The sequence below is a fragment of the Balaenoptera physalus genome (assembly GCF_965194825.1).
Source record: "Balaenoptera physalus genome assembly, chromosome: 16".
In the NCBI taxonomy this organism is placed as follows: Eukaryota; Metazoa; Chordata; class Mammalia; order Artiodactyla; family Balaenopteridae; genus Balaenoptera; species Balaenoptera physalus.
The window spans coordinates 54,591,014-54,605,638 of NC_138898.1; the positions used below are offsets into that span (position 1 = coordinate 54,591,014).

A 14,625-nucleotide genomic window follows, 5' to 3' on the forward strand; every position below is an offset into this window, starting at 1 on the left:
AGTGAAGAAACTTGTCCAAGGGCACACAGCAACTGGTTACAAACCAATTAAGTTCTCACAGGCATGTGACGCCCTGAGCCTGAAAGGCGAGCTATCCACAGGCAAAGTCAGTGACTCTGCATCTGTAGAGACAGTAGCAGGAAAGCCACATGCTAGAAGCTTCCACTGAACGCTGGGTCCCAGGCTCAGGGTATGTGAAAGCTGGCTTCATACAGAAGTAGGAGGTCAATAGCAACAGTGACAGCAAGAGCCTTCTCTGGGCCTGGACGCTGTGCAGGGCTCGAGGGCAGGCATGCAACAACCCGCTTGGGGGCTCATGGCCTAATGGTGGGACAGACAGGAGTCTGAGATGGGTGGTGTCATCAGTGTAACAAAGCGACATGCACATCATGTCAGGAAATCACGGGAAGGAGGGAGAAAATGACGACAACACCAGAGTCTGAGAGAGACTGGTTCCAGGCACCATGTGGACCCTTTGGGGGCACGACCTCAAGGAGGAAATGCTCCCAATCTCAGGGCACAGGCTGGGAGGCTGAGGTGAGGTGGCCACTCGAGGTCACACAGCCAAGGAGGAGCCCGGCCAGGGGCTGTGGCATCTTGATCATGTCACCTACTGTCCCTGTGCCTCCATTTCCTTATCTGGAAAGAGGGATAAAATGGGACCCTGCACTTTATGGGTACTGGGGATGCTTAGATGGGAAATCACAAAGTGCGGCAGGGGCCTAATGTGGGGGCGGCTTGGAGCCTCTCACTGTTTCTGCATCGCTCCCGTCCTCGCCAGCTGGCCCTGTGGTTCAGGGATAGTGTCCCACCTGCTCCCCAGGCCTCCGGGCTCATCTACTCCCATTACCTACAGCTCAGCCACGTGACCTTTATACAACACAGTCTGACGGTGCCAACGCCTGTTCTGGATCCTTCAATGGCTCCCCTGGCCTTTAGCATAACGTCCACAGTGTGGGAAGCTGTCATCGGGCCCCTGCCCACCTGCCACTTCCACCCCGTCTGCCAGACAGAAGCGCCCACAGCTCCCTGGATGCACCCAGGCTCTGTCTTATCTCCAAGGTTAAGTTTGCAGGTGCTGGCCCCCCTCTGGAACGTTCCTTAATTCAGTTAATTGCTAGTCCTCCCACTAACACGGGCTCCTTCTGGGCCCTCAACCTGGGGTTGGTGTGCTCTGTGGCCATTACGGGGCCCCTGGGTCTGGATTCTCATTTCTGCCGAGTTACTGCTTCCCTGTGTCTGTCGACGCTACACCCCAGCCCCAGGAGCAGGACCCGGCGGAGCAGATGCTCAGTGAGCATTTGGTGACCTGTGCCCTCCGCTGGGGAGGCTCTGTACTCAGCACCGGGAGTGGGTGGGAGCTCCTGGCCCTGAATCAGGCGGGTGCCCAATCCTAGCGACGGGATCTCGGCCACTCGGCCTTTCCTGGCCTCGGCTTTCTTTTGGTAAAATGGGGATAATCATAAGCTTCCTTGAAGGGTTGCTGTGAGGATTAAGGTTGCTGTTTTGCCTTAAAGGCACCAACCAACCAACTCCCAAGTCCACGAGAGGAGCCTCGCCTGGGATATTAACGGATATTCACCACCCAGGAGGCTGACGAAACTCAACCCCACAGGCATGAACTGCCCTGTCTGGTTCACCAGGACTCCTGGGGTTGGTCAGGGCCTGGATGTAACAGACACTGAGGGATGATCTGCTGGATGAACGAATGGAGTCGAATGAGAAATCCTTCTGGCTCTGGGGTTGGGAGGGTATGCATTTTTGACCTTGGAACACTAAGCTGGGTTAGATTTGGGAAAAATGCAGGGAGCTGGCTTCTTGGAACTCAAACCAGGCTCTAGGTTCTCGTATTTATTCATCGTTTCCACCAAGCTCTACTGAGCACTTGTGGGTGTGGGGACTGGAAGCCACGTAGAGTGGAGATGAGAGACAGGGTCCTGCCTCCCAGAGTGGAGAGTCCAGGGGGAGGCATACGATTCAACAGTCCCACAAGAAGAGATTACAAACTGGGATGCAGCTGCGGAGAAACAGTATAACGGGGGAAAAAATCCAGTCTGGGGTCTGGGAAAGTTTCTTAGAGGAAGTGATGTTTGGGCTGAGAGTTACAGGACAACAGGAGTTAAGGCAGGGGAGGGGCAGTGGAGGAGGGCTCAGCACCAAAGCAGGCGGGAGAGCGGAGCAAGATGAAAGCCCTCTCAGCTCTTGTCCCATTTCAGTAGGAAGAAAGCCGACAGGGAACAGGGGGAGAAATCCTGCTTGAGAGCAGAGAATAGATGGGGCTGGAGCTCCCCCATCACCCCTCTCACCCGGTACTAGGCCTCCAGGGGCTGGAGCACGGCCAAGGGCGCCTGGGGATGCACCAGCTGCGGAGGAGAGGGACCGGGAGATGACAAGCCTGGGTTGTTGTAGAGAGATTTGGGGTTTTCTCCCTTGTGGAGATAAATTCACATACAGGTGAAATTTAGGGCTTATGGACTGTGGGAAATCAATATGAGCCGTCAATTTCCTGTCACTCAGGAAAACAAAAATGGCCTCCAAAGCACAAGACTAATCGTGAACTGTGCAGTGAAAACGACGCATGTCTTTGGTAAAATTATAAGGAGCCACGCACCTCTTCTTGATAGCTGGTCCTGTAGGCTTGTTCTAGCTCCTGATCCAGGAAGTTCAAGCTGAACTGATTAATGGGTGGCTTAAAAAAATAATCTTTCATCAGGCTAGAAGAGACGATAAATGCAATCAATCAACGTGCAGCACAATCGTTATATTTATTTTATCAGAAGATCACAGTTACCTACTGAAACGCCATTTGTGAAGCGTGTCACAAAAGCTGTACCTAAAAGTCACCATACAACAGACATTGCTCAACTGCCCCTTTTAGAACATGTCTCTGGAAAGTCCTTCATGCTTCTAAACATAATCCCATTTTAGGTTTCACCTCCACGAAAGAATGCCCATTCACCATTAATATAACACATCATCAGAACCGTGCTTTTGAAAACATCTTCCTAACGTCCAGAATTAGAATAGAAGGAGGCAGCAGCTTTTTTGTTCCATAAAATGCTCCCTTCCAAAGGACCAGCAGATCCCTGTACTGAGCGTACTTATGTTGATTTGGAGGCTTCCTTGCAAACATAATTCAGAACCGGCTGTCCTGTCACTCAGAGTACTGACAGTAATTACCACTGTCACCGCTAACAGGTTGTTATCACAAAATTGTGTTTATAGTTAGTGTAATTTTGGTGCTATTGTCACATATGCAGATTGCATGTGAAACCTGAAAAATGATAATGCTCAATGATTTTAATAGCAGAGAAATCAAGCCTGCTTTACGTGACTCTTTCATTCTTTTACGGACTGCTAGCAAATAGTCATATCCTTTTTATCCTGCAGAAAATTACTATAAATTTAAGGGAATGTTAGCATAATTTCAGAAGGCAAATGCAGCTGTGGGATGTCTCCCTCCCTCACATAATAACTACTAGAATTAAATCTGATGATATATGTAAAGAGCCTATCATGTGCCTGACACACAGTAGGGTTCACTGTAGTTCCTCCTTTCCCCGAAGCAGAGTGGGCTCTCTTTTTGTGCTAAGTGTGCAATACCTTACTGGGCTCTCAGACTTAGAAAAGAGAAAATTCTATCCCCTAATGTTGACCCCCTATCCTCCCCTCCACTTGGCAAGTATGGACAGAGAGAAAAACAACAAAGCAGCTATAAGAAGGAAATGTAATGGTTTCATTTTTGCAGTCAAGTGGCAGGATCCACACTATAAAATGTACTGCTCATTTGAGATTAATATTGGGAGGTTCCACTTCTGGGACTGGAGATTAGCTCCTGTTAGATCAATCATCTCTCAGATAACAACTATAAACCCTGAACAAAATATAAAAACAACTCCTGGAAGGCACTGGCAATTGACCAAAGCAGTAAGAAAATGGAGGAAAGCCACACTTGGAACAGGTTGAATTTCTTGTGGGGTATTTTTTTTTTTCTTTTCTTTTTTGCCTAAAGAGAGTCACTAGTCAGCACCACGTGTAGGATGGCTAAAACTCAGAAAAACTACAGTTTTACTGACCTGGAAAACCAGAAAATAGAGTTTAGCATGCCCACCAATGGAAAATGAGGTTGGACATTCCAGAGAGAGAGGACCAGAGAAGGGGGAGCCCCAAATTCTGCATATAGGCTCTGCTCGAATCTCTGGCTGACCCTTGAAATACACATGTGCATGGCAGACTACAAGCCTAATTAAGGCTGAAGGAATAGTGGCTGCCCACCTCAGGGGAGACAGAGTTTGGTGTTTGAGTTCAGATGAGTTAACTGTCTACTAAAACAAACAAAAAGTTGATATTCTTCAAAGGAATGTAACAGAATCCAGATTTTCTAACCATTGTACATAATGTGCACAATGCAATTCAAAATTACTAGACAAACAAGGAAACAGGAAACCATGAGCCATCCTCAACAAAAAAGCAATCAATAGAGACCAACCTGAGATTACCAAGAGGTTGAATTGGAGGTTGGGGTTTATAATGTATATGGATATAATACATGTGAAAACTGTAACATAAGGAATGAGAAGAGAGTAATGTACCTATACAGTTGTAAGATTTCTACATTTAAAATGAAATGATACAGGGACTTCCCTGGTGGCACAGTGGTTAAGAATCCGCCTGCCAATTCAGGGGACACAGGTTCGAGCCCTGGTCCGGGAAGATCCCACATGCCGCATAGCAGCTAAGCCCGTGCACCACAACTACTGAGCCTGCACTCTAGAGCCCACGAGGCACAACTACTGAGCCCTTGAGCCACAACTACTGAAGCCCACATGCCTAGAGCCCATGCTCTGCAACAAGAGAAGCCACCGCAATGAGAAGCCCGCGCACCACAACGAAGAGTAGCCCCCGCTTACTGCAACTAGAGAAAGCCTGCATACAGCAACGAAGACCCAACGCAGCCAAAAATAAACAAATAAATAAATTTATAAAAAGAAAAAAAGTGAAATGATGCAACATTAACTATAAGAAGACTATAAAAATAAAAGACTGCCTAGAGCAACCATTAAAAGAAAAATAATGCAAAGAGGTATGGCTAAAAAGCAAATAAATATATTAAAATATAATAAAAAAGGCAGAGATTGTCAGAATGATTTAAGGAGCAAGACCCAAAAGAGATGTATTTCAAATATAAAGACCCAGGTTAGAATTTTTTTAAATGGAAAATGATGTAGCATGCAAACAGTAAGAATAAGAAGGCTAGAGTGACTATGTTAATATCCGATAAAGCAGTCTTCAAGACAGAGTATTACTGGGCACAAAGAGAGACACTTCAAAATGATAAAAAGATTATTTACCAGGGATATATAACACTCATAAATGTGCATGTACCTAAAAAAGAGCTTCAAAATACCTGAAACAAAAATTGTCAGGACTACAGAGAGACACAGACAATTCCACAACCACAGCTGGAGATTTTAACATCCCTATCTCAATAAGTGATAGAACAAGAGACAAAAAAGTCAGTAAAGAGACAGATGATCTGAACATTACTGCCAACCACGTGGACCTAATTGAGGTTTATGGATCACAACATCCTGAGAATGCAAAATATGCATTCTTTCAAACGCACATGGTATGTTTACCAAAACAGACCACATGTGAGACCACAGAACAAGTTTCAATAAATGTAAAAGGAATGAAGTCACATAGTGTATGTCTTTGACTGCAATGACATTAAATCAAACATTAATAACTAACATATGTAAATACCGTTTGTCACTAAAAGGAGCCAGGGCTCTTTGGAGAAACGGCTGATTCCTGAGCTGGGGCAGGGAAGATATAAAATGAGCCTGTTGTGCTGGAAAGTAAGAAATCACTCAAAACAAATGAAGGAGCCGTGTCGAAAGGACACAGGAGCCAGCCTGAAGGGAGGCTCCCAAAGGCCAGATTCGGGACAACTAGAGCATCAAACTCTAATTAGGACAGTGATAAATGATGTCCTGTTAAGTAAATCAGGACTCCATGAGGGTTTATATGGATTTATAAATCTATAGATGGATACGTTAAGTAATAAGTGGGGAGGAGCTCTTCTTTACTGCAGAATGCCAAGCCCCAAATGATAAATGCACAGTCAGCGCTGAAGCAGGAAAACTGCCATTTTGACCAACATAGTAAAGACGGTTTCAACCAAGAACCATCAATGGAGATTAAGTCTAGGGAAGTGTGGTGAGGAATGGGATCTTTACATGATCTGAAAGCATCTTCCCACAGATGGCCAACTAGTCACAGGGAGAAAATGAGTATAGACTGGAGAAGTTGGCAACACTCGCCCAGCTGATCAACATCACTACCCCGATGAAGGTCAAAGGGGGCACCATGGGCCTCTGGATCTGGTGCCTGAGAAGACACGTCACCTCCGTGGGATCTGGACACACAAGCAGCCTGGACAGAATCGTGAGGAGATGTCACACAAATCCAACTTCAGGAATATCTTATAAAAGAGCCAGGCCTGCATGTTTCAAAAATGTCTATGTCATGGAAGATCAAGAATGGCTGAGGAACTGCCCCAGATTTAAAGACTGAAGAGGCCTGACAACCGAATGGTGCAGCATGTGATTCTCTACCGTGCTATGGGGGACACGTGGGACCACCCAACAAAACCGGAATAGGAACCGCAGACTGGGTAAAACACCTCATCAGTGTTAAATTTCCTTAAGTAGGTAGCTATGATCATGTGCAAGAACACCCCTGTTTTCAGGAAACACAGTTTTAAGGGGTAGAGAGCACGATGTGTCTAACTTACTGTCAAATGGTTCAGAAAAAAAACAATAAATTTCACAGGGAGAGAGAGGAGAATAAAACAAGCAGAGTAAAATGTTAAAAGTTGGTAAATCGGGCAAAGGGTGTAAAGAGAATCTTTTGTATTATTCATGCCACTTTTCTGTAAGTTTCAAATTATTTCAAAATACACTGACAATGGAAGGCAAATGCGTGGGGGGTGAGGTGACTCAGAAAAGGGGGAGCTTCTACCTGCAAATCTTTGCTTTGAGGCAGGTGGCTGCATCTTACCTGTCTTCCTTGATAACATCAACAAAATGGGCATCCGTCTTCTCCCGGATGTTCTTGAACCTCAGCGGAAGGAGGGCTGACTGGTCCAAGCTCACACCTGTCCACCTTCCCTTCTCCTGTAAGATCTCACACAGGGAGGTCTGACTGTTGGTGAGCTTCTCCTCCGGGGGAGGGCTCAGCAGTCCGTTTTGCGTTTTGGAACTGGGTCCTCCAGAAGCCTGTGTCAGGATAAGGGGGTGGGGGCAGACACAGAGGCTGAGGCGTGAGATGCAGCAGCACTATCCCCCATAACACGGCCATACTGGAGCCCCCTGGACTGCGCCCCGCACACCACAACCTGCACCTTTGGATCTCTGCTCTAACCCGAGCGCTCTGCCTCTCTGCCGGTCTGCTTCTCCCCATTCCCCCTGGCTCCTCCAAACACACCTCCAGGCGCCCAGGACAGTGGTGTCATGGGAAGAGCCGGTAAGGAGGTCAGGGGGAAGGCTAAGGCAGGAGTTGGGGAGGCTCCCAGAGTTTCCTGACCACAGAACCAGCATTCCAGAAGCCAGGAAGACTCGAAGGAAGCGCAGGGGTGGATCCAGGGAAAGGAAACCCAGAGCTGTAAGGGCTGTGGCTTAAGAAGGGGTGACTGATTTGCATTTCTCTAATAATCAGTCACCCCAAGCAACCTAAATGTCCATTGACAGATGAATGGATAAAAAAGGTGTGGTACATATATACAATGGAATATTACTCAGCCATAAAAAGGAATGAAATTGGGTCATTTGTAGAGATGTGGATGGACCTAGAGTCTGTCATACAGAGTGAAATAAGTCAGAAAGAGAAAAACAAATATCGTATATTAATGCATATATGTGGAATCTAGAAAAATGGTACAGATGAACCTAGTTCCAGGGCAAAAACAGAGACACAGACATAGAGAACGGACATGTGGACACAGTGGGGGAAGGGGAGGGTGGGATGCTTTGGGTTTTTAGGATTGACATATACACACTATATGTGTGTAAACAGCTAGTGGGAACCTCCTGTATAGCACAGGGAGCTCAGCTTGGTGCTCTGTGATGACCTAGATGGGTGGGATGGGGAGATGGGAGGCGGGCTCAAGAGGGAGGGGATATATGTATACATACAGTTGATTCACTTCGTTGTCCAGCAGAAACTAACACAACATTGTAAAACAATTGTACTCCAATTAAACAAAAAGAAGGGGTGACTCGACACAAACGATGTGGAATGACCCAGCATCATGCAGGCCCGTGGGCCAACGATCTGAGGGTGAGGATGACAGATTTGCGCCTCCCTGGAGAGTCGCCTGACTCAGAAGCTTGCTTGGAGGCTCCTGGGTCTGGTCTCCAGGCGAGACTTCTCTGCACTGTCCTTGCTGCTGGCCTAACCCAAGCCCTCCTCACGCCCCACCTCTCACCCTAAGGGTTCCCCTCTTCTCCTTCCACATCCACATCCCACCAGCCGTTGAGTCCAGCTTCCAGCCCTGCAGGTCTCACTGCCCGTCAGGGTATCCCATGCAGGTCAGCATCCATCCTGCTCTTTATCAGTCTGTTCAAAACCCAGAGGACTCGAAGGTATGCAGTGGTGTCACCCAAGAGGAGTTGCCCTCGGAACTGAGAAGCTGACCAGACAGGATGTCCTCTCAGGTGGGTGCACCAGGAGAGGCACTGACAGGGACCACAGCCCAGAGCGGGTTACCTTGGTGCTGTTCTTGGGCTCCTCCTGACAGCCATTCTGGACTGCTCCGCCTTCAGCGCCAGCTTCCAATTTGGGAGCAAATGTGATTCTGCACGACGGGCAGGTCTACGAGAGAAACACAGACCGTAGGAGCTCACTCAGGCAACATGACCTCACTACGTGATTCAAACAAGTCAGCTGCTGTTGCAATTTGCTGTCACACAGAACGGCGCAACCAAATGGAAGGCTTACCAAACCACTCAAGATGAGTTAAAAATGAACTGGCTGGGGCTTCCCTGGTGGTGCAGTGATTAAGAATCCGCCTGCCAACGCAGGGGACACAGGTTCGAGCCCTGGTCCATGAAGATCCCACATGCCGTGGAGCAACTAAGCCCGTGCGCCACAACTACTGAGCCTGCGAGCCACAACTACTGAGCCCACGCGCCACAACTACTGAAGCCCGCACACCTAGAGCCCATGCTCTGCCACAAAGAGAACCCACGACAATGAGAAGCCCGCGCACCGCAATGAAGAGTAGCACCCACTCGCCGCACTTAGAGAAAGCCCGCGCACAGCAACGAATACCCAACACAGCCAGAAAAAAAGAACTGGCAGCATGAAAATGGAAAATAAACCACACAAAGACCTGTACGTGAATGTGCCCTAACAGCTTCTACTTTTTAGGAGAAACAACTCAGATGTCCATCAGCAGATGAATGGATCAACAAAATGGGGTATATCTACAGAACAAAACATTACTCAGCTATCCAAAGGGATGAAGCACTGACACACGTGACAACGTGGATGAACCTTGAAAACTCATTCAGTGAAAGAAGCCAGACACAAAAGGCCACAAATGGTGGGATTCCATCTGTATAAAATATCCACAAAAGGCAAATCCACAGTGACAGAAAGGAGATTAGTGGTTGCCAGTGGTGAGGGACACAAGGGAATGGGGAGTGACTCTAACTGGTGTGGGGTTTCTTTTTGGGGTGATGAAAATGTTCTAAAACTGACCGTGGTGATGGTTGTACAACCTTTCAAACATACTAAAAACCACCGAATTATACACTTTAAAGGGGTGGATTATATCTCAATAAAGCTGTTGTTAAACAAACTAGCCACCAACCCACACTCAAACACTAAGCGAAGGTTCTCAAGCTCTCTATGAAGGTGAGCTGTTCTCATAAAGCAGGACAATCGGAGGGAGGAGCTTACAGACCCAGCCCTTCTTATTCATTTGCGGGAATTAGCTGACCTAGAAAAGACAAGGCAAGACTCAACACCGCCACGTATAGTACAACACAGGGAATACAGACAGTAGTTTACAATAACTACAAATGGAGCATAACATTTAAAAATTGTCCATCACTATATTGTACTTCTGTAACTTATATAATATTGTACAGCAACTATACTTCAATAAAAAAAAAAAAAAAGTACCACCACAGATAGTAGAAAGGGCAAGGCTTTCGTTTCTCACAAACCAGGGTTCAAATCCTCGATTCCTTACTGGTTTGGAGACCCCTGTTCAAATCCCTCACCTCGGTTCTCTCCTGTGTGAAATGAGAGTGAAAACACTTTTCTTGAAGACATATTGTAAGGATTTATGAATACGCATGTAGAAAGCCTAGCATTGCTCCTGGCGCTCAGTGTATCCTTAATAAATGTGCTCTTATTATTAATATGATCTGGTAATCTAGACCACTGAGATAATCAACCACCACTGAGATAGCAACTGACAGCATCCAGGGGAGAAGACAGACTTATTAGGCTTCGAAAACAATTTCCTAGCGTAAGAATCGTTAAGCACTGGAATACACTGTAGGAGGCTAGATATTGTTTCAGAAATTTTAAATAATAAAATTTAAATAAAATAAATGTCACTTAGTGCCTTAGGGCAAGGATATAACCCAGATCACATCCTAAGTTAGATTTCAGGCCTGTACTGTATTCAATAAAAGAAATAAAGATTCTAAAGAGTTGTGTAATTTGGGAATCTGACGCAATGCACCCATTAAATTCGAATGTTCGTATTCATTCAAGAAGTGAAAATATACATGCCAAAAGAGCTGGCCAAATCAGGGAGTATCATGTCCAAGCAAACAGCAGTACCTAGGTAAAATCTGCTTGTAGCTCGGAAAAAACTGGCATTATTAACAGGGGCAAGATGCTCTAATTGTCAATGGCATACAGTAAAATTATTTTAAAGCACCTCTTGGTATTGACTGAGTTAAACTTCAGAACATGTTGCCAATGGGGCCAATGATCTTCTCAAGTGGAAAAAAAAATCCACTACCACACACATGAAGTGACTCCTCCACCCCCAGAAAAAAGTGCGTGCGTCCACGTGACAGGCCAGCAAGATTCCCAAGGTCCTCCCTGGCAGGTGTGTGTGTGTGTGTGTGTGTGTGTGTGTGTGTGTGTGTGTGTGTAAATGGCTTTGGTGGTGGTAGCGGTGGCAGGCTTGCTTCTCTAGGGAAACACAGCCTTTTCAGGGGCCAACTGATGGCCCAGGGGTAGGATGGATACAGCCTGGAGCGGCAGGGGGGGTGTGGAGGGTTGAGACCCTCTGAGCCAAACCCTTAGGCTCCAGGGACTGTCTGTCACCAATCTCGTAAAGACACGATGGAATAGTGAACAGATTCTCTGACCACTTTTTTTTTTTCTTTTAAAGTCTTTATTTATTTATTTATTTATTTTATTTTTGGCTGTGTTGGATCTTCATTGCTGCGCACAAGCTTTCTCTAGTTGTGGCGAGCAGGGGCTACTCTTCGTTGTGGTGTGCGGGCTTCTCATTGAGGTGGCTTCTCTTGTTGCTGAGCACAGGCTCTAGGCGCACGGGCTTCAGTAGTTGTGGCACGCAGGCTCAGTAGTTGTGGTTCGCAGGCTGTAGAGCGCAGGCTCAGTAGTTGAAGTGCACGACCTTAGTCGTTCTGCAGCGTGTGAGATCTTCCCGGACCAGGGCTCGAACCGGTGACCCCTGCATTGGCAGGTGGATTCTTAACCACTGCACCACCAGGGAAGCCCTCTCTGACCACTTTTCAAACGTTAAGTCTACAGAACAAGTGTAACACAGTGATTAAAGGCACTGGCTTTGAAATCAGACTGTCACAGACTGAATCCTTGTTCTATCACTTAATAGTATGGGAATCTCTCTGAGCCTCAGTTTCCTCCTTTGTTAAATGGGATTGTATCGTAAGGGCAGAATGAGGAGACACATGTAAGGCCGGTCAGAGGTATTTTAGATCAGCTCTAATCCCATGGCACTGACCTCCTAGAATGTTGAACTGAGAAGGATGATGAGGCCACGTCCTAGCCCCGAGGGAGGGGACCCACGGGGGCGGGCGATGTCTGCCGTGGGTGAGGGCTTGCGTGTGTGAGCGTGCGTGCATTGACCACACTTGGCTCCACACACGCCTGCAGTGTTGGGGAGTGCTCAGTAAACACTGGTCCTTAACACTGAAACATCGGGTCACTATTCTCTCTGGTTCTGAAGCCGGTGCATACAATCATTTAAAGTCCTTGATCACAGACTGGACAGCCACCGGGCGTCTGCTCTTGCCCAGCCCTGTGTTTTCAGGCATCTCTTGGCATCAGCTTGCTCCTAAGTATCTTCCTCTCCTCAAGTACACCTGATGCACTTGAAGAACAGGCCATCTGCTTCTTAGGAATTCCTCACGGTGTGCTGGCTTTGCATATGGATGATGTTTCATGCATTTAGAGCCACAAATATGCAAAAGTGACTCTCAAACCTATCGGACATCAGAGAGCATACACCCGCTGCAAAGGAGTCCCTGGACAGGAGTCAAGGCCACCCCAGTCAGACACTGCATCCCCTCTCTGACAGGTCTTGGCTGTGAAGGAAGGGGTGGGAGGGCCAGTGGGGACTGGGACTGCCCGTGGGGACCGGGCTGATCTCAGGGGGCCGGGGGCAGGGCTCTTCACAGATGGGCAGCTCAAGGCTACACCCTTTTGGCAAACAGAGGCTGCGGGGCCTGTACCCCATTCTAATGCACGTCCCGCAGAGCTGCCCACAAAAGAACCTCAGGGAGCAAGGACGTGTGTTGTCAGAGCCCGGATGCTCACAACGGTCTAGGAGACTGTGCTCAGGGAGCCCCGGGGTAGAGTAGGATCCGTGAGGACTCCTAATGGTCTGAACGGTGCTCACTCCGCACACTCACAGCAGCTTCATCCAGGGAGTGGGGACCGGGGGTTGGGGAGGATGCCAGCTGTGGACCCAGGCCCTCCTGTGGCAGGGTGGTTCCTGCAGCACAGGGACCCAGCAGCAGATCATTTCGTTGTACTGTGAAGATGTGGCTCTTTGTCATTCTGTTTCTTCCTCAGCTACTTTCCTTTTCTGGGGGAAACTGTACTGATTCTAACTTAAAAACAAATGAAACAAAAACTTTAGAGAAATCTGTCTGCCCTGATGGAAACTTTCTCATATCTCGACATTCCCTCGATCTGTAGGGGGAGCCTCTTGTGCTCCACGGGGGTCCCGCCAAGCAACAGTGGGACGGTGGGTGGGTTTGTCCACCCCCTCCCCCGAGCAACTTTCCTTTAACTATTTCCAGCTTCGTTTTAATCAGGTTAAAACGTCTCACATACTGGTTTTTGCCAAGCAGATACCTCTGTGAAATGTTTGTCAACCCATTAAAGGCCCGTCTCTCCCCCTGAGCAGCTGCTGTCATCTCAGACCCCAAGAAGCCCTTACCAGGAAGAGGGGTTTAGATTCTGGGGACTCTGCGGGGCACGCCCAAACTGAGCAACTGACTTGTAGGGCAGCCCCTCTGCAGACACAGTGGGTCAAAGCTACTGTTCTAATGAGAGCGGCTGCCACGATGTGGAAACGCCTCAGTGCCCAGGACGTGCCAACGAACACTGTCAGGTCCTTATCCACGCCATGCCCACGGTCTCGTGCACCTGATCTCCATTAATCCTCATATCGACGCTGCAAGGCAGAAGTGACTGTCAACAGCGGGGGTCAGACTGCGGGGCTCCTGGCCCCTGACCACCATGCAGCCTCTCTCTGGCCTCCTTTCCTGGCACAAAGAGGACCCAGGAATAATCCTGGCACTTTGATCTCCTCTGCCTTGTTCCCCTGAAGTGACCCAAGCAGTTATGGCCACCTCCTGGTTCCTTTAAGTGGCACCACTGGACACCGGCACAAAGGGGAGCTTCACCAAGACCAGCTAAGGTCTCCAGGACAGAGGACTCTCCGAGCTAAGGAGTGTGCTGGCTGTTGCCTGGGAAACCCGAGATCCCCTGGAGAACAGCCAGGAGCAAACTCTTCATCTTCCCAGATTACCCACGCTTCCCCCCATCTCGGATGTGGGCTCTGGAGGGAAGATTATAACGATTTCTCTAACACGCTTGGGTGCCTTTGCATTTGTTTTTAACACATTTCAACACATACACCCTACATCCTCTTCAGAATACATGGCACTGAGCTATAAAATAGTTTTTTCTTCAAGGCTATTTCTCTTCACAAGATAAATCACTTCTAAGCCAACAGTTGTCCTTTTTTCATAACTGTCAAGGGAGGGAGCAGGGAAACCTCTTTTCTGAGAAATGAGGAGGAAACAACATCAGAAAAGTCCTGCTTTGCCTGGTCAGTCTGCTGAACATGACTACTGAGCGAGCTGTCCTCAGACCAGGAGGAGCATCCCTTGCTTCCCAAACTCGAAACCCAAGTTGAACATGGCAGACAGGAGCATGTAGCCAGAGCACATACGACCTACTGAGGCCCATTCTGAGTTCTAAGCTCTTTCCTGTATTACTTTGTTTAGTCCTCACAAGCACCCAGGAAACATATTGTGAGTAGCCCATTTTACATAAGAGGGAACTGAGGCATAGAGAGAAGGGACTGGC

General features: G+C 47.8%; 1 protein-coding gene across 2 annotated transcripts in view; it reads right to left on the bottom strand.

Annotated features, from left to right (window-relative positions):
- The window catches only part of ADCY9 (adenylate cyclase 9), a 121,465-nt gene that overhangs the window by 23,185 nt on the left and 83,655 nt on the right, over positions 1 to 14,625 (bottom strand). For both annotated transcript variants that reach the window (XM_082428680.1, XM_082428679.1), the window contains exons 4-6: positions 8,773 to 8,877; positions 7,066 to 7,283; positions 2,612 to 2,714 (exon numbers count right to left, since the gene is read on the bottom strand). In XM_082428680.1, coding sequence (XP_082284806.1) covers positions 2,612 to 2,714; positions 7,066 to 7,283; positions 8,773 to 8,877 — 426 coding nt within the window. The remainder of the gene's footprint in view (positions 1 to 2,611; positions 2,715 to 7,065; positions 7,284 to 8,772; positions 8,878 to 14,625) is intronic.